General features: G+C 41.1%; 1 protein-coding gene across 4 annotated transcripts; it reads right to left on the bottom strand.

Annotated features, from left to right (window-relative positions):
• On the bottom strand, positions 1-27,030 carry VGLL3 (vestigial like family member 3). 4 transcript variants are annotated; one of them, XM_062597603.1, is made up of 4 exons: positions 26,833-27,030; positions 17,334-17,589; positions 11,917-12,417; positions 1-6,036 (listed from the first exon to the last, which is right to left on the bottom strand). In XM_062597603.1, the coding sequence occupies exons 1-4, from the start codon at positions 26,941-26,943 to the stop codon at positions 5,993-5,995; spliced, it is 912 nt and encodes a 303-aa protein (XP_062453587.1). In that variant the 5' UTR covers positions 26,944-27,030; the 3' UTR covers positions 1-5,992. The 4 variants fall into 4 exon arrangements, with proteins under 4 accessions (XP_062453587.1, XP_062453595.1, XP_062453611.1 ...); XM_062597611.1 differs by having other exon boundaries at positions 17,334-17,586; XM_062597627.1 differs by lacking the exon at positions 26,833-27,030 and adding an exon at positions 26,642-26,771.

The following is a 27,030-nucleotide window of genomic DNA, read 5'->3' as shown; positions in this document are numbered from 1 at the left end:
TCAGTTGCATAAGAATAAAACGAAAGCATTAGCTAATTGTTGAGAAATATAGACCAAACCAAAAATGCTACATAAAAATATAACAATAAAATTCACATTAAATTATTTATTCATTAATTAAAACAGTGACACTTTTCTTTATACAAAGTTCCTCATCAGTTTTGATGAGAGGGACAAAAAAGTTCAATGAAGTTTTGAGGGAAGTGGGGTTTGAAGAGAAGGGGAGAGGAGAGGGACCCTGATTTTGACTGATGGTTTTAAACAACAGCTACAAACACCTAGCAGAGAAAGTGCGGCACTGTTCTGCAGATACTTTACTACATTACTATAAACCTGAACAGCTACAAGTATTGGTTGTATATACGTACTAGTTACCTGAGCCAAAGCTTGCTGGAAAAATGCTGATTCCAATTTATTTCCGTTCACGTTGGATCAGGCCCCAGACCACCACTTTGTGCTAGCCAACTCTGTGGACTGCACTTTAGGCATTCAAGACTGGTCCTGATGATCCCATGTCACAGAAGTCTTTCAGGGACACTAAGAGGAACAGGATTAGGTCTCTTGCATGTAAACTGCCATTGTCAATGACATAAGCTAGTTTGTCTTGAACGCTTGAGCCTCTGAGTGCATTAGGTAGCTGTGATGTTTTAGTCACCCTTATCCCTAAACTATCTTAATTAGGAGCTAACAATGTTCTTCATTTTGCAGGAACTTTATCCGAGCTGCTGCTGTTCCCCCACGGTGTCATGGAGACCACAGAGCAAGAATAGCAAGGTCACAAGCAGCGTGCAGACCAAGGGCAGCTAAGACATGTTTCCAGAGATGCCTTTAATTCCTCTCAGCAGCCAGTTCATCCTGTGAGAAGGGGCACATATCATCACCATTGTCTGGTTTTAATATGTTGTGCAGTGACTGCCCAATCATCTACACACAACGCTGGAAAAGATCATCTCTGCTCACAGTACTTCCAGCTCAGCCTTTGCAAGACCCCTGCTCCCAGCTCTCCTACCACCTAGAGGATTTTGACCTTGTTCGGATAAGATTGCCTTAGTCTTTAAAGGAACCTTTTCCTGCATCACAACTGTCAGATTGGGCCCATAGGGCTAAAAGCAGTATTTTATTTATTTTTTAATAAACCTTCTTGCTTTACATGTGATTTCAGTTCCAAACAACATGCATCAACATCTTTAAAAATCCACACACAATATCTATCATTCAAATACTCTTTAGAAAGCTCAAAGGCTGACATTTTAAAACCACAAAATCAATTAAAAATATATATATATATATATATATTTCTAAGTTCTTAAAAGAAATATATACGTTGCTGGGCCATTAAAAAGAAGGGGGGGGGGGATATGTACCTGAAATTGAAAGAATCTCAATCAACAAGATATGCTTGTCTGCTGAAAGGCAATATATTGCACCTCTCTACATAACTCCACCAACTGCACAGTGATCTTTATGATACAAAAAATTGAGGCTTTTGAATACCTTTTGCACAGTAAAGAAAATTTCCACTCACTCCTGAGGTTACAGAGAAAGCAATAAACTGCCTACATGTTTTTAGATAGTCAGATAAGATTTAGTGATGTCATTCAGTTCATTTCCAAAGGACATGCATTTGAATGTATGAGGGTAGAATGGAGGAAACTATATATATTTGTATGTGTATATGTATATGTGTGTATATATATATATGTATACATATATATATACACATACACACAAAGAATTGCAGGAGGAGGAGAGCAAGATATGAACAACAGACTTAAAGCAGAATCTTTAGGTATGTGCAAGTCAGTTGACCTTAACTACGAGTTGGGGAAAAAATGGCACTCCTCTCCCGCAATCTCTGCTCTCGAGAGAAGCGTGCCTTTGAAAGTTGTGAAGAGAGATTTATCTTTCTTTGAAGGGATATTTTCTAGCAGGAGAAGGTAGAAGATTGAAAGAACCTTCCCACTCATTGCAGATTTTCACACTGTGAAACAAGTATCAGATAATCTGATAACTGAGCTGAATTTGTGTCTGCTGAGGAAAGGAATCTGAACAAAGTGCATTTTACTACTGCCAAGAGTAGCTTATTCAGCTATCGAGAAATCAGATCTGCTGAGTGATCAGCAGCTGTATTATTCATCTGCTTGTTAGGATGGGAATGCCCAGCCGAAACAAAAAGAAGTACCTCCTTTTCAAAAACTGCTGGTTAAGATGAACCCCCAGATACTCCAAAGTAGAAGACATACAAATTGACAACAGATTTCTCAGCATTAATAGGAACAAAATCAAATCCTGGACAGCTTTTAAGAGTTTAGTATTAGATTTTCCTAAAATAAAACAGTAATTTCCCCACTTCTTCACAGAAATAGTGTCAGAGTATACCATGTTTTATAGGTCCTCACAAAATTAATCATCCATCTTCTTAGGGCAGCAGTAGAATTCAACATAGACAAAGAATAAAATAACTTCTTTAGTAATGCATTAAGACATGTGACTTCTTTGTGACCTGTTTTTAAGGGCTTGTTTTTCCTATCTGTGGAAGCCTGAGCAGTCCTAACATTTCTGTTTCCTTCTCACTGCCATCAGTATGCCATCACTGCAACGTTGCGAGTGAGTACTCTCCTCCTCTTTTAAGAACAATACTAATGCAGCATCTGCTTCTCATAAGCACATTTGTGCGTGTATGTATAAGTGTGTGAGAGAGAGAGAGATCTGCTGTAAATCTGCTGAATTCAACTGAAAAGTTTGTCACAGGAAAGGATTTTTTTTTCTTTCCTGTCTTTCAAATTTTAGACTAGACAAGCAGGGCTACTGGTATGGACTTGGAATTTTTATTTTCAGCTCACTTGTTAAATACAGGGGAATGTTACTTACTAAGGAGGGTGGAAAAAAATTATTATTTGACTTTTAAAGTTGATTGACTGGTGCATAAATGGCTATAGACAACAGTAGGTTTTCATTGGCACTTGTCTCCCAGAGCCTGTAGAGTTCCTTAAGAATACTCAAGTTCAGCAGTGGAAATCGGGCACGTAACAGTAGTCCTTGAGATGGAAGAAAGAGGCAACAGATTCACCACATATTCATCCCCTCTACCCACAAACTCAACAAAACAACCCAGAAAGCGATTCCAGTGCAAACTCTGGGCCTGCTTCTTTCCTGTCCCCTGATTCTGTGTTAATACCTGTGGGGAATAGGAGAAGGTCCTTTATCATCCAGACTTGCAAAGAGGAAGGCAATGGACTGGCTGCTCTTGCTAGACATAGGTGAACTATATAGGGAATTCAAACATAGTACAGCTCAAAAAAACTTGCATTTCCTTTCGCTTTTCTCCCTCCCCCAAACTCTCACTCCCTGAAGTTCAGAGAGTTTGATTATCACATTTCTCGTTGCTTTTCTGGAGATGTTTTGCCTCTTTGCCTTCCAACTTTGCCAAGTCCAGAGGGAAAAAAAAAATAGTTCGGACTTTTTTTCCAGTATTTCTAATACTGCCAGAAATTCCTGATGTTTAGCTATCTCAAGAAGTCATTCTTGAAATATTTCCTGAACTATACTGTCCTGATAAGTAAGCAAATTGTGGGTGCTTTTATTGCTCAGAATGGTTTTCCCATTCCATTACTAATTCATTGACCAATTGAGGAACTAGCTCCACCAGAACAGCGATAACATACAGGACTGTAGTGAGAGTGAATTTCATGACAGGAAGAAATGCTAATAACCTAAAAGATAAAAAAAAAAAAAAAAAAAAAAAAAAAAAAAAAAAAAAAAATCCACATTTCAACATGGAAACTACAGCCCATTGCTTTTTTTTTTTTTTTTTTTTTTTTAAGACAGTGTTTAAGCACAGCCCATTCAGCCCTCTTATGCTTTCTCAGACTTCAAATGATCAAGATATGCACTTAAGGGTCTTGCCAAACTGGGTTATAATCCTGATGTCCCCAGTGCCAGCACTTCAAGCCATCTCATGTGGCAAGGGAAGATGCTCAGCACCTCACTGTGTCAAATTCCTAATGCCTGAAGAAAAGCAGTACACAGACAGAGGACTGAATTTCGGCAGCATGCACAGTCCACGACTTCCCCCTTTCCCATTCACACAGAGATCCATGTGCTCTCCACCTGACAAATCAACATTTATAATGCTTGCTGCCTTAAAATTAAACTGTTCCTTATCTCAGTCATGTAGCTAGCTCTTGGTTCCTGTGTGGCTGGTTTGTCTTTTAAACAGGGATGTCTGAAAACAGTGGTAGCAGGAAATAATAGGTTATGAGAGCCTTGTGAAATATTACAGAGGGATCCTAAAGACATCCATTCGCTGAAGGTGCATAGAGCAGAAAGGCAACATTTCCAAACAAAAGCTAGGATCAGGCGACTTGGGCCCTGACCCTGCTGCACTCAGCCCCACCTGAGCACATGCTGCTATGGTGTCCCCTGGCTGGAGGCAGTAGGCTTGGGCTTGCAGGCTGACCCACACCAGCCTATCGCAGGGCTGGGCTCTTCAGGACAATCTTGCAGCCCTTATTCAAGGTTGGATCGCACTTATGCTGGCTTCAACTAGAGTCCTCATTATGCACGTTGGACCTGAGGCGCAGGCCAGAAATGGACTTTTGCAAGCATCTTGCAGAGTGCTGGAGCTAGATGTAGTTTCCAACTTCAGATTCCTACCCAGAAACAGCAGCAAAGCCCAACGTTTGTGCACGCTGAGCACGTGCAACTCCTTATGAAATTCAAGAGCCGCAGCTGGGGTATCCCAGCAAGTCCTAGGTTATACAGCTAGCTTATGAAGTCAACAAGAGTTGAAAACTTCAATGCTTTCTGTGAGGTACTCGGACACCAGAGAGATCAGGCCAGTTGAAAAAACATTTTCTTTCCACAAGTTGTAAACATTTTTATAAAACTGACATTTCCTTCCTGAATATTCATGCTAAAAATTATCACCCTTGAAATGGTTTAGCTGAAAGTCCTGCCTCATGAGTTTAAATATGAGTATATCAATATTTATGATCACTATAGAAGGAGGGCCTGAAACATAACTCATAGAAGATTCTGTTCATCAGCTTCAATGGATCATGGGCAAAGCCCTAACTCATATATCATTTAAATCCATACAAGTATTTGGTCCATTTTGAAAGAACAAGTGGGTTGGAAATGCAGTTCTTATAACCCCAGGCTTTGCTCCAGGTTAAAGGCGTTTGCAAGTTCCTTACAATCAGCACAGCGCAAAGCCATCTTCAGAGGCAAGACAATAAAGACACCCTTGCTACAATCTAACACCAGCAGGAAAAATATTTGGCTGAAACTTTAGGTGTGAATTATACTTGCGTAAGCTAGAACACAAGGACAAAAATATCAAAAATCTAGTAATGTGGAAACAAGGCAGGCTTAGCTCTTCAAAAAGAAGGGAAAGATAGACATTTGAGGTAACAAAACAAAAAAACCCAAAATGCACAAACACATCACAGACATCTAAAAATAGCATTTTATACATTTTTTGCCAGTGCTTCTCTGAGAGCAAGTTCTTTAAACAGAACTTAACAATTTTACATTTTTTTTTAAAAAAATATGTCATCCTAAAATAGCCCACCGATCCTTACTCAAACTTTCTGTATTTCTACAAAAATAGATGCACAAAGAGCTACAAAATACTGTATTCCTGAAAGGAGGCGCACTGTAGTCAAGGGAGAGTCTTTTTCCTGACAATTGAGACTGTTCGTAAAAATACCAAGCTGAACAAAACAAAACACTGTTAAAGGAGCAGAAAGGAATTACGTTGCCCAGCTGCAGCAGGCTCAGATGAGGAAAGAAAGAAAAGCTAGGTTTTTTCTTCGACACTGTGGGACCCATAAATGGCCTTACAAACAAAAGGCTCAATAGCAAAACCAGAATGGTTGGCTCTTCATCTTCATAGTGTGTCCTTTGCCCCATGCAGAAGGAGTCATGGATATCGCCTTCCCAGCTGCAGTGACTCCAGCTGTAGCTGGATTTAAGTTATATTTGAACCTCAGAACCAAGAAGTTTCCTTGCTCTTGTCCTGATGCTGTAGACCTAAATTTCAGAAAAGAAAAAGAAAAAATATACATTAGTTTCTTCCTCCTCCCCCAAAAAGCAAAGTTAGAATAAACAGTTAAAAACAAACAAAAAAAAAAACAAACAAAAAAAAACAAACAAACCCCTCACACGCATCTTACTATCTTAGTGAATCTGTTACTGACATTACTATTGCTCTCAGTTTTACAGTTTATATGGGATAGGCTTAAACTGCACTTCAGTTTTAGACTGGCTCAGGCAGTTCAAGAATGCTGATAAAACCCTTTGTGTGCTTCCTAGTTTTGGCCTCCTTTGGAGAGGACTGTGGTGTGATAAAATCCTCTAGCAAAGTCTGTATGGACATTCCAGTATGGAACAGAATCACTTTTCCTGATAGAGGTCAGCCACAGACTCCATCTCTTTCTAAAAGGTCTGTAACACTTTAGGATCTTACAATTTCTATAGCATTTCACCTTACAGAGAAGAGAGGGAAAAAGTTCCTGCAGCAAGCAAGAATATCAAATAATTTCACCTACAGAGTGTCAGATATTTAGCCAAGAATGGCTAGTGCTTCCACATGGGAAAAATTAATGATTTTCAGCTTGCATTTGTTACGAGTTTCTCTAACATTTTCCTTTATAAAAAGTGAGGACTATCTAATAAATGCGGTGCTATGTTGTGGCTTTAGCATTATAGACTTGGAACCTGTGATATTATCTGGGATTTCTCTGCTCCAGAGGGATTCAATATTCGATAGATTTACACCCAACAGGGCGTAAACCTAAAATACAGGCAACAGAGCAAGAGGTGGGGAGGAAACTTCCCAAAGAAGGCCCGTTCTTCATTATTTACAGCAAAAGTAAAAAACAGAGGTGCAGATGCATATCTTAAGAGGCAGTAAGGTAGTTAAATCTCATTGATTCAAAACTTGTCCCTTGACATTTAGAACTAAATAAATTAATTACATTTCATGAAATGAAAAAGCATGGCTATACAGACAGCTTTGTTCTGCTCTATGTTATGTTATATACCGTCCAGCCACATAGTGTATGTATACTACCTGATCTACCATGAATTTAGGGCCAAATTCACCACTGATGTCAGGAGGTGCAACTACAACTAACTTCAATGTTGTTGCAACCACAGTAGCTCCACGTTCATTCAGTCTTTAACCTGTGAAAACCGAAGATATACTACGCGTGGATCTCCCATCACATAATAATGAAATCCAAAGGAGGACCTCTCTGTACTCAAAGGCCTTCTATAAGGCTTGATGGATTTAGATCTGACCATTAGCTCCTTGCCTTTTGAGTACCATCATTTGACTTGCTAATGATGATTGACAGTATTTCATAGTAGAGCTATAAAGCTACTAACAGTCATCTAAAAGATGACAGCATATTGATAGATATATCTGAGGATTTCTAAGCACCGTCCAAAAACTTTCGGGTTCAGCAGTGAATAGACAGGGCATAGAGCACACAGAGGTGACTTGCCCATGTTTGGAGGGGAATATTTCCAGATAATTTCCAGATACTGAAGTTACACTGTCCAACAGTTAATCCTGCGGTCTAATCATTGTTCTTTATCTTAACACAGTGAAGGCCAAAGCGCAATCTGAAAACCATGTGGCAGATGAGTCAAGGTCAAACATATATGCACCTACTTTCACCTTTGATAGACATGCAGCATAAACAATGCCAGGTATAGCATGCCAAATCCTGTTGAGTGGCTTCCTGCTCCAGTCTACACATATTTGCAATTTTTCTTTGGACTGGAAGAACTGGGGCACCCCTGAACTAAGGCATGCCTATAAAAACATGGTCAGAGGCTCTTCACTTAGCAAAGATCTCTCCCTTTTGCTCAGGAGCTACTCACTTTCCTGGCAACATCATTCACAGAGACATAATAAACTGCTTTTAGTTTCTTTCAAAGCTGCCTCAAAATAAATTGGTGACAATTTTGTATTATTTTCCCCCTTCTTCTTACAATTAAAAAAAAAAAGGAGAGAGAGAGAGTCAGACAGCAGAAATTTTTCAGAATATCAAGAAGTCATTCAATGCACACTGAATACTAAAGGCCACCAAGATACAATGGAAGCAAGTGAAAAGTGAAAGAATTCATATGGTTCAAACTAGCTTGCAACGAAAAAAAAAATGTTTAGGAGGATATCACTGATGACAGAGATTAGTAGAAGGGGAACAAACAGAAATAACCATAAGAAGGAGGTTTAAGGTATAGCAATTAAGCCCAAGCAGTCCCTGAATACAGTCCAAAAGCTAAAGTTGCCTTAGTTACAGAACTGAATATGGAACACTTTCCATGCCTTTTCTTCATTATATTCCCATCTCCTTTATGGCAAGACTATGTGCAGTCCTAACATGTCATCCAAGTGCAGCCATGCACTAAGAGCTTTAACCCACTGTCTGCTGATAAAACAAACATTTTCCTCTTAAAATATCTTCGCTTCTACTGCATGACTTGGTATTTCCACATCAGCAGAGTTCTCCACCTCTGAGATATCAACATATAGCTAGTTTTCACATGTGCAGAATACAGGTTATGTGGATACACCTAACCAAACTAACAGATTGAGATAAACACGTCGCACGCGTAAATACAAATAGCTCTGCAGAGGGCAACCAGCTGTGCTCACTCAAACCCATATTCAACACGACACAGTGACTTGGAGGCATTTCCAGAAGAGGACTTTTTGTTGTTAGTCAAGGAACTAGAGCATGATGCTTCCCTCACCTAAATTTAAGTTAAAAGGATGCTAACCTCAGTTTTCAGATAGAATTACAATCCTCGGATATGCCAAAACTCTGCTCTGCATTTTGTGTGCTGAGGTTACAGGAAACCTCTTTTGTCACTTCCAGCACATCTGTCCAGCAGCAGGGCAGGATATCCTCCTAGCACGCTCGGCAGCAGCAGCAGTGAGGCAACTTGCCCCGCACTCCTCCCTGAAGCAGCCCCAGCCCCTGCAAGTGCTGATGCACTTGACTGACTGCCCAGCATGTCTGGCAGGATGCTGCTTGGCCTCCAGGAGCCAGCGGAGAGCGCAAAGGGCTGAAATCAGCAGCTCTGGCCAGCAAGTTTTTATATTAACATGCTTTTATATCAAATACTCCAGCCCAGGCACCTGAGCTTCAGAAGGACACTGCTTACCAGCAGCCACAAACATAACAGATTTTAACAGATTCTGATTTAGACTAGTGCTTTCTTTAATTCCACTTCTTCAATTCCACCCATACGGGAGCTTCTAGAAGGGTTAATTTGCAGCACTCACTGCAAGGATTAAACCACATATAAAGGGAATCAGGTAGCTCAATCTCTATTCTCACCTCTAAACCTGAACCATGTAAGTTTAAGCAGATGTGCCAGACAGATCAATATTTTGTTAGCTCCACAAACAGTGATACACTCATGTCCCATGCAGTCTGCTCTGAAAAGAGAGATCCCTAAACTCTAACATGCATGCAAGGAGACACCCCCTCCTTAACCTTTGAAGTGATTCAGCATCATCCATTCCTAAGACCAAATACTTGGCTTAGCATGGCATGGATGCAACAATATAGCTGGAAGTGGGTACAATTACAGCTGGCCTACTGGTGATCAACACTGTCATTGCATGTAATTCAGTGTGAGGAATTCTGCAAATGCTTCCATAATCGCATGTGACAGCAGCAAAAGAAATGTGACCCACAGTACGTAAGAGGAAAAAAGAAGCATCCATTGCATATCTGAAGGGTTCTGAAAAGCCATGACTAGAGATACACCGAAAGAGTTTTCTTATATAAATCATCTAAAGCTCATGGAATGTGATTTACTGATAATGCCAGAGGCTGATGTCTTTTATTCTCCAGAGAGATATGAGCAAACGCTTCCAGAATTGGAGTTTTCTGGTCACCATATCCCTGCCCTACTCTGGAGAAAGAAAGCCAGCACATTCTTGCACGCCTTTCAGTTTTTGCCTCTCTGCCGAGATTGCAACCCCACATTAGAGTCAAACATAATGAAATTCTGTGCAATGTGGAGACTGGTAATATTCACTATAATCCTCTGAATAGACTTGGAGCAATAAAAACCTGCAGTGCCAGAGAGGGCTAGATCTGAACAGCTAGCACCAAAAGCCAGGGCCCCCCAGAACTGCTCCTTTGGCAGCTGCCCCTCTCCGCAGCTGAGTAACTTGCACAGTCCCCAGACAGACACCAGCTGGAGGTGCACGCAAGGCCCCAGGGCAAATAAGCTAGCTCTTCTCAGCAGATTGTACCCAAAACGCCCATCATTCCAGTGTTTGTCCCAGATCTACAAGGCTCGGGTAGGGCTAAGGAGGGAGCTCAGAGCCAGCCCTTTGCAGCGAGCTTCTGCTTCAGGGCTGCAGGAGAGCACAGGAATGCTACTGTTACTACCAAACAAGCAGTAAGCAAACTAACTTGCCCAGCACTGAAACAACTCACAACTCTCATAACTAAGCCATGTAGTGGTTCTTCCTGACCAACAATCCCCTTACCCAGTTCCCTGCTCCATTCCCAGAAAGGCAAGGCAAATACCAGAGCTCTGGCACTGGACTGCTGAGGTTGCTGACAGACCGATGGGCTGGTTCCCTCTATCAGCAGCAACGGCAATCTGCTTATGCTTCAGAGCAAAGCAACGCATCTTGGTAGATTAACATTTTATACGTGAAAGCATAAAATGTAATTCCTCTTGTATCATCTGCACAGCTGGAGTTGTTAATAGATATAAAATCATCCAGTATTAAGAACCTTACTATGTTTTTTCTTAATTTCTTGAGGCAGCAAATGGCATGGTATTTAGAAGAGATTAATGGTTCCCAGCCACTGTTACAGAGAAGAGAGAGTGCTCTGTCTTAGGTTAGCTCAGTTATAATTGGGTTCTGGGTTCACATTATTTCATATTCAAGAAACAGCATTTTCTTTCTTCATCTATTCTTTGTTCCCCTATACACCCAAAGTGAGCGAGCGACTCTTACAGACGAATGTTTGTGGGAGCTAGCAAGAAGACAGGTAAACATATCTTAAGGAAAAGGGAGGAAAGATGCAAATCTAATAATTTTCTTAATAAAGTAACAAAAAGTGTTTAAGAAGTAATAATCTCCCACAACTGCTGCTGGTCAGACAAATACCAAGCAGAAACAGAAAAGCTCTAGGATGGACACACTGGAAACCGTCACCCATGACCTGTACAGAAGATCTCTATAAACAGTGAGGGTTGCTAGACTGTTCTTAACACGAAAGCGCAAGATGGTGGCCTTCAAGTCAAAGCCTGCCTATAATAAAACGGATGTAGTTTGCAGAGGCTGTCATAGAGCTACGGAATGTGCAGTAAAATGAATCTAATTTAGGAACATCTGCCTAGACCCTACAGAGTGAAGTTTAGTTTGATAGCAAGTACAGCTTAACCAGCATCTCTAGTCTCTCTAAATAACACCTGGATATTAGACAGGAAGGAAACGCTGATCTGTTCCAATTTAGAGCAATAAGATGCAATCCCCATGTGCTGACAAGTTATTAGTCCAGTCCTCATTAGAGCTATATTTTGGTGAATGCCTGTATGAACTAGCTGAACAAGCTGGAAGCTTCCATATGGAAGTTTAATTAACCATTTCCCACAAGATTTAAACCATAGAGACACATTACGTCACAACTCACTTGGCTTGTTGGGGTTAAGCGAGACCACCGTCTCTCAGCAAAAGGCAGCGAGAGCTGGACATTTCACAGCTCTTGTCTGCCCTGACAACATTTTCAGGAGGGATTCTCACCCGGAAATACATTTGGAGAAAGCTCTGAGGACAAGCCCTACTTCAACAGCAGAGTCCACTTCTTTGCTTAGTGTGTCCTGCTAAAACAAGTCACAGACACAATCGAACCATCTTACCTGTGTCAAACCCAAAACTTGGCACAATGTCCACTGTCCCATGGAAGGCTCCAGCCCATGCTGAGGTAGCGCTGGTGACAGCAGCGGGATCTGTCTTTGTCACGTCACACTGGGGAGCAGGAATCCTGGCTGCACGTACTGAAGGCATCAGCAGGGACCCGTACCGTGGGTCGCGGTGCGAGCTGGGATGGTGATGGTGCATGTGTGGATGAGGGTGATGGCGATGCATGTATACGTCATGCATGTGTGCATACGAAGGGCTCACCTGAGATGCTAAAGGATAATGCCAGGATTCAGATGCAGCAGGGGGAGGAGGTGGGGCAGTCTGATGAAGGCTGTGCCCTGGCCAGCTGCTGGGATCTGGTGTCGGGAAGGTGCCTGGTGCAGTAACGGGGAAATCAGGGTGCACTCCACTTAAGCATGGTGGGGGAGGAGGCTGATAAGAACTGGTCCAAAATGAAGTTGGGAAACTGCTCCTTTGGCTTGAAATTGTTGAGCTTTCTGGTGAAGAACAGAAGGGGAAAATGAAATATTAATGAAGCTGAACAACATATTTGAATGACGAAAGGGGGAGGGGAAAAAAAGGATCATCTACCCTCTCAAATTCATAATACTGTATTCAAGCTTCCTCGAGTAATTCCAGTATGAGGATCCTAACTCCTGATCAAACTACAACATACCATTCAGAAAGGCAGCTGTTTTGACTATAAATGCTTCTGAGGACAGCCAGCCAGCTCGTACTGCAGAATATGAGACACATTTGGCTAATGGGAGAATACCAGATCTCTTCAAATTAACTGCATGCTTTGATGGGGAAGAGATCATATCTAATTCATCTTGCATTAGTCCCTTATAGAATATATCATGTTGCCCTGTGTCCAATAGGATCAGACACACTGACCCACCTATGTAACTGAAAGAAGATTTTGTCTGAAATAAAGGATTTGCTGCCTCTTACAGCTAGGGCTCAACTTTTATTTAACCAGATTCCAATACCTCTACATTATGAAATCACATTCTAAAAATTCCTATTCCAAAGGAGTGGTTAGTGTTTTTGATGTGTAGGAAAGTATTAGCATCTTCACTCTCACATCTCTCTTGCCATCTGATGTTTGAAAGTACTGCTTCATGCAATATGTCTCAGCTCAAATAGTTTTTTTCTGGTCAAAGATGGAAACATAAAAATGTAGGACTTTACCTCTGAGGAAAGAACAAAGTCATAAAAATGGCCTATGGAGAAATAAGCCAGGGAAGTTTAATATTTGACAAGGCAAGGAATCCTCTGTTCCTCACATAACATTTACAAAAATATTTATATCAATTTTTTTAAATGACCTTTTGTTTTACTTTGTTTAACAAGAAACTGGAATGAGACTTAGGTGAAGACATCACTGAGAATGAACAGATTCTTCAAACACTCCTGCCTCTGAACTTTGCTTACTTAAAACAAAAATATTTTGGAAACAAAAACTGTAAAAGCTTTTTCTGACTGCATCATTAGGACGCTTGCATGTCTATTTCAGAATCCATTAAAATAAAGAAGTTTTTCCATGCATAAATTGGCTTTGATTTAGGCAGTTCATTAAGCTTGATTAACTTCTAGTATTGGAAATGACTTCAGCAAACATATTATAGACAAAAGTAGAAAAGTTATCCTTGAGCCAAACTGCTTCAGAGCAGAGCTGGAAGGTTATCTAGCAAACTGCACTTCAACGTGGCTTTCTTAAAAAGGTTACTTTTTTTTTTTTTTTTTTTGAGCTGTATTTCTGTTGTAATTTATACTAGAGGACTGCAGAAAGCTTCAGGCATACAACGGAAGCCTCAGCATCCCTCTGAAACTGGTGCTGTTCCTTCTCTGTAAATTGTTCCTTGCTACAAGTGATTAGGCTGTGCTACAGAGTGCATATACAAGGTGTGGAGTGTTGGCTGTGGGGCTGACAAAAGGACCAAACAAAGGAAAAAGAACCCCTCCTCCCCCCAAAAAAAACCTCAAACCAAAAAACCCCAACCTCAAGCTATTTCATGTCCAGTTTGGCATTTTCCTGTCTACTTAAGAGAAACACAGCTTGACAATTCATTGCTGGTACTCTGAAAAATTCATCCTTACATTTGAGAGGTTTTGCAAACTCTCTGGTTGTTATCAGGGTGGAAAAGTCTTAAACACAAACAATCTCACATCAGAAGAAAAGCACAGAAAACCACAGAGCATCTGCAGGATGATTGTAATACTAGGAGAGAGGACTTTAAACCACTGGATTTGCCAATATGAATTCATCCCAGATTGTGTATCAACTTGGCTTTACCAACCATTCAATAGGTTCAGGCCATAGTAACTATGTTTGATCTTCTCAGTTTTTTGAACTAGTGCCCATTTCACAAAGCCATTACTACTGGCAGAAATGGTCACCTACCAGCCCCACTGTAACACTGAGTAATGAATTTATCTGCAGGGGAAGCAGTTGGCCTGACTGGTCAACTAGAAGGTATGTCACTGGAAATACGGTGTCCATCTATGTTATACGAATGAGCAAAAAACCTTCTTCTACCCAGAGAGTTGCATGTTAATAACCATTAGGTGTGCAACAACAACAACAAAAACTGTCTCTGCATTGAACCACAGGCCTGAACTACCATACATTCACACCACATTTTAAAGTGCTCCTTTCCTCGCTAGCTTTCAAACAGTGAGTGCAGCCAATTGCCTTTATGAATATTGTTGTGTCAGATGCCTGTCCTCTAAATAGTGATGAAGAATTAAGACATTTCAACATTTTCCTTGAAAAAGAAAACTGAATAGCTTCCCCTGGCTTCTTGAGGTAGGAGGAGGAAAATGTAGCAAAAACTATTTGCCAAGAAAGGTACTACAGTTACCACAATTTTCTATTCTAAGTACAGGGAGGCAGAGGGGGATGGCAATATCACAGATACCACAAAGTAGTGACTAATGCAAATGTTAATACTGGCTGGCCAACATGCACTGAAAACATGCCAAAGCCCACATGCTATGTATGGACAATATACGGAATTTTCTGTAGTACAACAATACTTTTCAGTTGGGGAGGTGGGGGTGAGTAGGGAACCAAAAACTTTCAACTAGGAAAAACAAGTTGATAAAAATACCATTAAGATTACATTGATTTTAAAGTATAGTCCCTGCAAAAGACTTCAATCTCTTCTTGATACCAAAAATGCACAATTTCACCTTTAAGATGAAATTATAGTTTATTTTTCCATCATGACAATAAAAAAAAAAAAAAAATCAGATGAACAAACAGAAGACATTGCTAATCCTTCCTTTCATGGTAAAAGAGAGATCTGAACAGCCAGTCCATTCCCACTTACTTCCCGTTAAAATTTTTATCTTTCCAAGCAGCTATTGCAAATGCAAAGCCTCATTTTCAATTGATCTTTGAGTAATTTGTTGACAAAAATTCAGGCCACCAGTTAAGATCATTCATGAAAGATCTCCAGGCTAATGATATTTTAATGTCTTTAAGTAAGGGGATAGAAATTCATATGCATTTACTGTAACTGAATGTCTTTGACAACCATACATGAAGCAGAAGACTAAGACAGTAATAAAACCCTTTGCCTACTTTTCAAATGGACATTTTTGAGAAACTCATTTGGGCCCGATAAGACTCTTTTCAGCTCCTCTTCTCTTGAGAAACAAATACTCTCGACTTTCTCAGAGTTCACATTGCAGAATCAAGCAGCCCTCCTCGGCAGCCTCCCCTGGGATTTTTACACTGCTTCAGCAGGTGCAACGACCGCAGAGGGCAGGCATATCCCCTTACTTTATCCCATTTATTTTGGAATTTATTAGGACAAGCAGAACTCCATCGCACCCTGATGCTACGGGGTACTTTGGGTGAGGCAGTAACATGGCTGAGACACCCTACCACCAGGCTACCTTGTGCCCCCACAGACCTCTCTGAGGAGGGCTCTGTGACAACAGGAGAGTCAGGAAAAAACAGCAGGGGATGTCCCAGGCCTCGGAGAAGATCCTCCCCCTTCCCAGACAATATAGCATGTCTGAAAGTTCAGTGAAGAGGGTCCTCTGTAGGAACTGCTCTCTGGTGACCGCCTTGATCCCCTCTCTGAAACATTTATAGCCTGTCTGGGCCATTCACAAATGCTCCAATCTCTTTTTTAGTAAGCATGGGTTCAATCCTGCCCTCAGTAGAGTCTATGGAAAATTTCCCATTAATGTTAATGGTCCCGGCTCAAGCCATAAATTCCTCCAGCTCCCTAGCCACTTGTGCTGACCTTTACTTAAACTTCCTCAGATTTGTCATCATCTTTCAGGAAAGCAAGTCCTGCGTTATTTTTCTCTTCACAGTGGTATACAAAAGTCCTCTCTCTCTTCTTTAATCCATGATTTTTGTTAATATGCTCTCAGCCCAGCACCATTAATTATGAAAACTCTACTCATGCAAGGATCTTCATGGTATCTCACTAGTTCAATCTGATGCAATATCATTACTCATTATACTTAGTTAACAGACCTCTTGCCAGCACTCAGTTCACCTAACAGGGTGATCAGAATTAATATAGTCCTTCAAATACATAACTGTACTGAGTACCACATTCAGCAAAATGGAAATAGTTTTATTGATGTGCTTTCTCCAGCTACCAGTTTTGAAGTTCTATCCATAAGGTCTACCTATTTTATCTGTCAAGATCACCCCGTTATATTCATAAGGCTTATATGCATTATGAGACATGAACATTACACTGGTATTCAAATATCTCACATTACCTACCATATTTCTACTCGCTTGCTTGCCAGGAAGTAGTGTATTATTACCCCCATTTTACATACAGGAAGTCAGTAATAATGATCATATCCCTCCTGCAAGCTGTGCCAGAGGGTGGGCTGGAATGCGTTGTGCCACGTGGCTGCAGCCCACCACAGCCATGTGGTCCAGGGTTTGCCCCCAGACCTATTCCAGCCTGTGCTTGATCTCCCAGCTTGGAGAGCCAGCCGTAGATGAATTTTACTCAGCCAACAAAGTCACCCAAGATAGCTGCCCAGGTTTCCTCACTTCAACGTTAGCATCCCAGTCAGTTTCATTATTGCCTCAGAGGCCAACTTTCACCCTTAGAGCTTAAAAATGAGCCTCAGATCTTGCAGTAGATGTTTGTGAAGCCACATGAGCTGTGCCCATTCCCCCCAGGCCTTAGCTGAGCTGCTAGCTATGTGAAGAATGGGAAATACTTGCTTCTTTCACTCTTGGCCTCTTTTCCTGTTTAACACTTCTGATAGTCAGCTCCAGGAAGCTCCCCATTTCTTTCGTATTTGGGGGAATTTTTCTACCTCCTCAGAGAAGTAAAATGTCACCTGCAGTGCAATCTGCATTACCATGAAGTAGATTAAGTACACTAGACAGAGAACGAGTTACTGCTCCTCTTACCTCTCCAGAGAGGACTTAGCCCTGCCTTGCTCTTTGAATGGGCAGTTTCTGGACTGAAGCTACTGGCTTGGCTCAAAGCTCTTGAGAAGTGTTCATCCACTACTGAACCAATATCTCCCTGGAAGTAAGTGAAAAGGACGCAGCGAGAGTTAAGGTACTCCATCTCAGCAGGCTGGTCTTTCTCATCCTCCTCTTGCTTGCTGGGAAGGGTCACTTCCAGAGACTCCTGCATCTTGTTGTATACAGCTAACTTCTTCTGGGATTAAAAACAAAACAAATAAGAGATGTATCACTAGTGGCATTCAATGTAAGCTCAACATCTGGTTTCTGTAAAGAAAAATATCTGAATATATTGAATATTCATTTCATAAGTAAAGTTGGAACATAGCAATATTTTGCACAAAGGTTTCACAAAGAAGAGTTTTCCAGTGCTGCCTAGTTTTTACTCCTCACACACAGATAAGCCTCATTCTCAGACACATTTCACAACCGCAATTAACTTACTGGCAACTTCTTTCACTCAATACCTTCAAAAGAAAACAGGCGGACTCACAATTCGCTCCTGTCTCCCACCTGGAAAGGATATTCCATCAGTAAAGACTACAAAGGTCAAGCCCAGCCCTGTGGAAGGGAGGCCAGAAACACACTGCCGGTACTGCACAGGTCTAGCAGAGCAGCGACCAGGTGCTCCCCCTGTTGAAGGTAATCAGGTCTCTGACCTTCCACCACCTACCTACTCATTGCTAAAGCCACAGAATGTCACACAAGTCAAGGTGGGAGAATTTGATGCTTTCTGGAAAGTTTTCCACCATATTATAAAAATCCACATAATACATAAAGTATGTCACTTAGAGCCAAAAATATTCCATTATAAGAAACTGTACTTTGGGTTGGGTGTGTGTGTGTGTGTGTTTATTTTGGGTTTTTTTTTTAATAACAACTTTTGGAAAAAAAAGACAAAACTGCATGTCAGAAATAATCAGAGATGTGATCTGAGGAAGAGAGGAACTGACAAGTCTACAAACACATACCAAAAAAAATCCCCAAACCAAAAATGCAAAGAAGCATTAAAAAAAATAATAAAATCAGCACAAGCCATCTGTGAAAGGCTATTTCAGAATCTTCTCTCTCCCTCTCTCTCCCAAATCAAACCTAAATGTCAAAATAAATATGTGTGAAGATCCATTTTGCATGGAACATATTTTTCAGATGTTCCACTTTACAAGTGTTTTCACAGAGAAAAGTTCTCCACAACAGCCAGGCTGCAGGAACCACAGCTTTTAGATAGCAAGCCATTTCCACAGCTGACTTTACACACAAATAGCTTCAGCAACCCCAAAACAGTTACAGCACATAAGTAGAAGTATATCATAGCTTTTCTTTATAATTACAGTTTGACTCATCTTTTATGATTTGCGTGGCAACACTTTAGCGCCATCAGAATCTCTTTAAGTTTACGGCTTTCTTCCTTTTCTCCAAAGCTGTTATACAGAACAAGTTAAACAGCTACATAGCCTATAAAGTTCCATTTATACAAAAAATACGCTTGTTTGACTTAGAAATAATTGGGAATCATTTTTGATCTTTTATACCATAGATACATTCACATTTTGTGCTTTTTAAAATTACCTAAGCACACATAAATTCCCTGATTGTACTAGGAAAAAGAAACTCCGGGGCTAATGCTTAATTATGAATGGTTACTAAAAAAATTTGATTAGATAAAAAGCTATGCTTTATATCTCTCCAAACGTATAAGTAGAATTAAAACCTATAATACTAAAAGCTCAGAGTATTTAAGTAAATTCTAAAATTACAGTAGCTCAACTGATAAACATACAACAGTTCAGTAAAAATTTTAACTCTGATTCTGTTTTACAAAATGCAGTGAGGGATATAAGTTATTTTATTTTGGAGTTTTGAAGATCTAAATGCTAGTCTGGGCTCAAACACTTTAAAAAGACAAAGGCAAATTGCACTGTAGTTCTGCCTAGAACAGTATTACTTATTTAGACATATTGTTTTATCACAAGATCCCACAACATATAAAGAAAAACTGTGGGATTCACAAAAAAAAAAAAAAAAAAAAAAAAAAAAAAAAAAAAAAAAAAAAAAAACACCCCACCAAGTTAAAACAATTTTTCTAGAAATTATTTGCTATTGTGAAAACACATTCTGAGGCTATGAAATTAATTCTTGAAAATGCAGAATTTTGGTTGACATAGAATACACCATATATATTTTTAAATGCTTTGTGCCTTCTGTAAAGAAAGAAAAAATACTTCCTAATATTTTCTCCTGAAATGCTTACTAAGCTATTGCTCAGAGTGAACTTCATAGTTTTGCCTAAGTAATCACTGCAGAATGAGACCTTAAGAGAATAGAAGCAGTTGCAGAATGTATAATAATACTGCATACACAGGAGATGTTTGCATTAGAGAGCTGTAATACATCTACCTTTGTGACCTGATGCTATTTAAAGGTACACCATAACTGAGCTCTTCTTAAAAATGCAAGACAAATGGTTGGGGAAGGGTCGTGGGCTCTTCTTTTTTCTTCTTTATTTTAAGAGACAAGCCATGAAAGACATCTTCTATAGACGTCTTAATAGATTTTGATGTATTGGGACATCTCAGATGCATGGGCATGTGCCCATAATATACACATAACACACTTCAAAAGCTGATTTCTATCATTACAGATAAACTATTTGTATTTATACTGCAAGTATGCAAATACATACACAAGCATGCAATTAAATACAGAAACACGTCATTTAATAAAGCCCCTGGCTTGAGCTGGTTGTCAGGAAGGAAGTCTTTCAATGTTCCTATATAGAGGAGACTGGAGCTCAGGAAATTAAAACTTATCTCCAGAGTCGCTTCTCTGTGCAGGAATGTTCCCCCTTCCACAGCCTAAGAATCTAATTCATTTTCCATTTCAGCTCGTGTCCCTACCTCCACCCGTCGAGTCCATCCGCAGGTGGTCACACACACGCACATGAAAGGTAGGACTGATGGACTGAAAGGTACGACTGACAGACAAGTGCAAGCCCTTGTGTACAGGCTAAAATTACTTGCAGTGAAAAGTTGTGTTTTGTGGGATGTCTTTTGAAAAAAAAAGTTACAAATTAAATAATTTTTCAAAACCGCATCAGGCTTGTGATTATACACAGATCTACGTAATTTCTATTACAGGAAGAAATTATCAGCTATTTTTTCCCTGTAATTACACAACTCTTTAAATAAGCTACAATGAGAAACAGTAACTTAAGTCTTCTCTGCATACAAAATACGTATGCTTTCCAGTGTATACATCCTTTAATAGAAATCACTGCTTACTCCTTGCTGCCTCTTAAAATACCTCCCTCTGCATGCACATTTTGGGCTGCTGCTTCTGGCCTTTAGAGCGATCTTCTCATAAGCATTTCCGACGGCACTTGTGCGAGTGGGAAAGTGTGTGAGATCTTCAACTGCTGAATGAATTCATTGCGGGGGGGAGGGGGGGAAGAGGTTAGGTTTCTTACAACTAATCCAGCCTAGCCCCTTTTCACTTGTACTTTTCTCATATGAACAGTTCTGGCACGCATTTAAGCAGCCAACACTATCTATAAAGTCTTTCTGTAAAAAGAGCATGTTTTGACTGAATATGCTGTATTTCTTGACTATGTTCAGATTTCCGATGTTTTCATATTCATATATGTTTTCATATGATTTCCTCCTCTCTTTTCCTTAACAGCTAAGGACTAAAGCTAAATTGCCTCCAGGGTCAAGAGGTGGGGGGATAACAACGATAATAATAATAAAAAAAAAAAATCAGCACATCTTGGCAAAGACCCAGAACGTAGAATTAAAATTCAGATTAGCACACTGGAAATAAGGTAAAAAAAATGGGAGATACAGACACTATAACCCCTGATACCAACTTAGATATACACAGGAGGAATATAATATAATATAATATAATATAATATAATATAATATAATATAATAAGTTAGTGGCTGAAGGATGAATGGTAGGACCACCGGTTAAATAAGGCTATATAGCATAGGCTACACTCAGTTAAAAATCAATGTTATTTTTGTTATTTGATATATTTGCAAACAAGCTCTTCCAAAATAAAATTTTAAATATTATTGCAAGTAGTCTGAAGAAAAGAAACTAAAGGTCAACAGCAAGTCACCACTACCATGAGAACATTAAAAAGAGAAGGCTTACGTAGGATAAGCATGATCATCCTCTCTTCTGGAGGGAAAAAAGACTACTCAAGTCTTTTACACCAACAAAGAATGTGGTCCAAAATCTCCGCAAAATCCCTGTCTTGAAGATCGCTGCTATTTTCTGAACATATCCTATCCAGAACCAAGCAATACTGTTCTCAGGCAGTTAAATCCTGGCCACAATAAAGTCAATGGCAAAAGTCCAACTGACTTCAAGGATCCCGGATTTCACCCATGGTGTCTGGTAAAAATGTCAGAACATTCTTCTCATAAATTGAAAAAATTTCGCTTCCAGCTGACACCAGCTAGTAGGCAGCCAAACAAAGACAACTAAGCACAGTTGAGACTGGAGAAAATTTCAGGTTAGTCAAGTTCGGACTGACAATTCATGCCAGCTCCTGCTTTGCATATCAGTTCGTTGACTATTCCTACAAGTTATTATCTCCGTACATGCCATCATACAGCATATGGTCCTTTACGCTCCCAAGCATGAAAGTCTGGTGTGCCTGTGGCCACCTGTTACAGATTTTCCATTACAAGAGAAAGAACAGGAATTGAAAATAAAGAATAACTGCACTGAGGAAACACTATATGACCCTACCCCAAGAAAAAAAGCTATCCTTTGACATATGCTTCTGAGAAGGAATTTGAGTAACAAATTCTAGGCAAAACACGGACAGCCCTCTGTTTGTGAAACTGTCTGCCAAGCAGGCTCCTGTTGATAACACAGAAAGTATTCAAGAAAGAGGACAATTTCAAGCAATCACAGAGTGGAATGCTAGGCCTGGGAGCAGTATTTACTGCATGCCTTGGATACACGAAATGCTAACTTTTAGCCTTGCGAAAGAGCAAGCAGAGCACAAAGCTGAACTCCTCCTTTCAGGTGAGGCACTGGGTTTGCAGCGCTAGAGCTGGCAGTTCCTCTTCTGTGCTGCTCATGGAAGGAGGTGGCAGAGGAAGAAAGAATTTACACAACATCTTCCACAGTACGTCTAAATGGAGGAGTATCATTAAAGTCTAAAGCTTTTTTTTTTTTATGTAGCTAGTGGAAGATCAAATAGCGATTGGTCCCAATCAGAACAACACGAACAAAACAAGCCCCCCCCCCCTTTTTTTTTTTTTTTTAATCAGCAAGGTCTCACAAGCAAAAGAAAAACAAACAGAAATTGGGCAAGACTTAATCAAGATTTTGCATGCTGTGATTGACATTTAAAGATGAGTCATACAGGTCTGATTTAATTTCTAGTGAAGTCAGTAGTAGGGCACCCACTGAGCTTCAGAAAAATCCTCAAGAGGGCATCTGAAGTGGAAAAACTAAATGCAAAGGCATCTTCAGCCGTGTTAGACACTGAGGAATGCCACTCACACAGAGTGTCTTTCAGCATTGGTAATACAAGCCCATCCTAAAAGCTGTGAACACGTGGCACAGAGAGCTTTACTAGAAAACTAAGTTACAGCACTTGAAACTAGGTGTCAGATATAGCTAGCCGAAACAATGTTAAAAGCAACTTGTCCTTGCCTGCAAAGCTATTAGTCTGGAAGGAAGAGTCGAGTTAGTGACCTGATTTTCTAATGAAGACAAGCCCTTTTCTGGAAAAAGTCTGTCTACAGCACTGCCAGCAGTAAGTCTGACTTGAGCAAATCACAACTCCTTGTGCAAGACTGATTCAACAAGGACAGTGTTTGGCTCAGCTCTCTGCATCTACATACCATGGAGAAATTCCAAAACTATCATTTACTGTAACTTCCCATGTAAAAGGTTTTAAGCTTGGCTGTTAGCGAGCCAAGGTGAATCCTACCTTCGCCTCAGCTCTGCAGCTTGCTACACCTAGACTGATAGGGCAGGGCAAGCTGTTGCTGCCTTTCTTGTGCACCAAAAATACATAAGGATTCTTCACCGATTATGTGTTTCCAGAAGCATTCCTCAAGTGGGAATATCTGTCTAATTCCTCTGTCAAAATTCAAAACTTACTGTTACAGTTTCAGAGCCTTTCAGGAGAGCATGAAATGAGCAGAATTTTAACTTCTCCATTCTGCGGGGCTGTACATTCTTATAAGCATGGCTCCTTACCACACAGGAGAAGAACATGTTTGCATTTTAACATCATCATGCATTCACTCCATATTTTAGTGGGCAAAAATGGAACCCCCAATTTATCAGTAAAATTAGGGCTGCACCCCATTTTCATTTGTTGCTTCTGACACTTCATGAGCAAGTGTATACATCTATCTTCCACTTTTTTCCCTCAGCAAATGCCCTAGACTTCAGCAATCTCAAAGATCTAAGGTGCTAAGCCTCAACTCTCATTAACATTCAATGGGAATTCAGGCTTCAGTCCCTTCAGCACTTTTAAAAATCCCACCAAAATTAATTTGCCAGCAAGTTCTTTCTTGGCGATAGACTGGTGAAGAGCTACAGTGGCAGAATTTCTGCATCGCTATGCAGTGCAAAATCATTTCTGCACTGATTTGAAGGGAAGAGGAGCTACACATGCGGAAAAGTGGGAATAACTTTAGGGTAGGGTAGCTCTTTTAAGAGGGCATGGAGAATCATCTCTAAAAATCTCACTTCTCCACACTCCAGGTGTGTGCTTCTCTGTCATTTAATCCAAGACCTGTTACATAAAGCAGGAGATGTCCGTTCCAAAAGCTGTCACTGCAGAGGCGAGACGCATCACCAGCTGCCTGCCGAAGGCACGTCCCTGGAGCCAGGCACGCAGTGCGCACCCTGCCCAAGCACGAGCAGTTTACCTCTCCGGAGGGACTCTGCGACCCACGACTTGAGCTTGTCCCTCCGCACTGGCATTTCCACCCACTGAGGAGTCGGCTCAGCTCTTTAAAAGGATACAAATCCATTACCAAAAGCCGCCATAAACAATTACATATTCGCAATATACCTTTATTACTCAAACACCTATCAAGATGCCCAAGCTTTGGCTAAAGTAACACACCTACAGCTCTGTGCATTGAACAGGAAAGGCAACAGAAGCCCCACACTGAGGAGCTTTTTTTCTCTCAGGAAACAGATCATTTTACTGGGTACTGAAAGACAACAGATTTCAAGAACCTTGAAAAATGTTACAACGGAGTCCACGGATATTTTAAGGATGAGCTCCACTTCATCTGCTCCAATACAGAGTTTTATTTTTAAGATGTCCCAATAATTCATCTTCCCCCATTGTTATTTTATTTTAATCATAGCTTTCATTCCTGCAAAGAAGAGCATTCTTTAAAATGGTCATCATCCTCATGAAGAACGCAGGGGAGTTTTACATGTTGAACACATGTGTAAGAAGAAACAAAAACCTGGCAACAGATTCTTCTTCCTCCTTTCTTAGGCTCTTTTAAATATTAAATATTAAATATACCACTCAATTAAATATCCCTGACAGGACAACTTTGAAGAAACAGAGTGACTTGTATAACGTCAAATGTTAACCAAAAAACAAATCACTCCACTACAGATGGATGAGGAGTTTATTTCATGTTTATCTTTTATTATTATTATTATTATTTTTCCCCAGGATTGGATCATTGGATCTCAGAGCAAATGAACAAACTGCTCTAAAGTTTGCAGCTGCCAGAATTAGAGGGTGCAACATTCTCAGTTCGATGGCAACAGCCCGGTTTTCCAGTCTGACACTTGACTAGTTTGTGAAGATCCTTCAACTTCAAATATTTGAGGAAAAATGGTGTAAGCAGGATTAACAAAAACAAATCGTCAATACATGTGGGACTTCGGGGTTTGGAAGGTTTTTTTGATGGTAACAGAATATATTGTACTGGTCACCACTCATAAACTGTATGGTTTCTTGCCTCACGTATCTACCTCCACTTTTCACAAGCAACACGACCTACAAGAACTCAGTTTGTTTAAAATGAAATTTCAAGAAACTGGCTTTCATCAGAACGCTTCTGGGACATTTCATACATGGGGCTGCTTACAGCTAACGAGGAAGCTTCACAATTCTGTTTAAAAATAAAAAAGCCACTGCGCTTCAGTGTGACACAGCAGCTGATGATTGTTTAAAGTATTTTCATGTACTAGGTGTTCTATACTGGAAGAGAAACAGCCAGTCACCTACAGAGTAAAATGATGAAAAGTCCACCGAAGTTTCATTAGTGGTTTTCTACTTCTAGGTCTCTTAATTAAAGGGGCAAATTTATCCTCAAGTTCCTCCCACTATGGCTAGCAACCGGACTTTGAGATATTTGAATAAAAGTTTATAACTAAAATTACAGAATAAGTTGAATGTGAAGCTGTGACCTAGATTAGAAAAGAAATAATAACGAAGGCACGCTGCAACGGACAAAACTGCCAAGCTTCCTGGAGTCTGTGTTTACAGTGAACAACGTGAGCAACCTGGAAAAGTCAGGCTCAGTATCATTTCTGCAAAAGCTTTTCCTCCCAACAATAAAGAAAAAACAATAACATGCGATAGGAATTTTAATGTTTTAGCCCATATTCGTGTCTCCCAGGCAAGTTGATATTAGGGGTCACTTCCCATGTACGGAGAAAACAATCTTCACGGATAATAATGATAAAACCTTATGGAATGCAGCAACAACCAAAAAATGTATTCTCAGATGACTACATTAGGGCCAAGTCAATATTAGTCCCACTTCACCCACGCACTGCATAGTCTAAAAATGCTGTCAGCCTGATAAGAATTTCCTGAATCACTTTTTTTTTTTTTTTTTTTTTTTTTTTTTAATACTTCTGATCACCAAATTCAACTGGAAACTCGCCGGAGCCGATCTTCTAGGAGAGCCGGCCGCTGCGGCGGGAGTGGCGCGGCGCGCCCCATCCGCGGGGAGCGGCGCGGGCCCTCCGCCTCGGCGTGCGGACGTTGAGCTCCCGCGGCGGGGCGGACCGCACCGCTCCGCACCGCTCCGCACGGCGCCGCGCCGGCTCGCGGCAAAGGCGCGGCTCAGCAAAGCTAGGAGCGATGCGGGGAGGGGGCAGTGGAGACAGTCAATAACTTTTTTCCCCCCGTTCAGCCAAGCAAGCCGAGCTCCTGCGCTCAAACTATATATACATATATATATTTTAAAAAGGGATTTTTTTTTTCATTAAGAAGCTCTTACCGAGCGCCGCTGCTCTGGGACACCCTCACCAGCTCTCTGCCTCTCCAAATCAGGCCGGGGGCTGCGCGGCGCACCGCTGCCCGCCCGCAGGTCTCCGCCCCGGCCAGCCAGCGATGCGCCGTGCAGCGCGGCAAGGGGGGGGCCGCTGCCAAGGGCCCCCCGCGCCCCGTGCCCCCCTCCCCGCGCCTCACCTGCGAGCAGCCCGCCGCGGGCGCGGACGCCGCCGCGGCGCCGGGCGCATAGCGGGGCGGCCCGCACGCCACCGGGCCGGGTTGCTGCATGGCCACGTCCGAGCAGCTCATGGCCGCGGCCGCGGCCGCTCCGCGCCGCCGCCCTCCCCGTCCTCCTCCTCCTCCTCCTCGCAGGGCGGCCGCGGCGGGGCGCCGCGC

This window comes from Rhea pennata, chromosome 1, assembly GCF_028389875.1.
Source record: "Rhea pennata isolate bPtePen1 chromosome 1, bPtePen1.pri, whole genome shotgun sequence".
NCBI lineage: Eukaryota > Metazoa > Chordata > Aves > Rheiformes > Rheidae > Rhea > Rhea pennata.
The sequence above is the reverse complement of the archived record's forward strand: the minus strand, read 5'-3'. Positions and strand labels throughout refer to the sequence as shown.

What these genes read in the sequence shown, in the direction of transcription:
- VGLL3 (XM_062597603.1), bottom strand. Translation starts at nt 26,943, where the DNA reads ATGAGCTGCTCGGACGTGGCCATGCAGCAACCCGGCCCGGTGGCGTGC. An exon ending in CCGCGGCGGGCTGCTCGCAG is followed by an intron (nt 17,590 to 26,832) that starts GTGAGGCGCGGG and finishes TTTTAATCCCAG; the next exon opens with AAGAAGTTAGCTGTATACAA. An exon ending in GCTAAGTCCTCTCTGGAGAG is followed by an intron (nt 12,418 to 17,333) that starts GTAAGAGGAGCA and finishes GTTCTTCACCAG; the next exon opens with AAAGCTCAACAATTTCAAGC.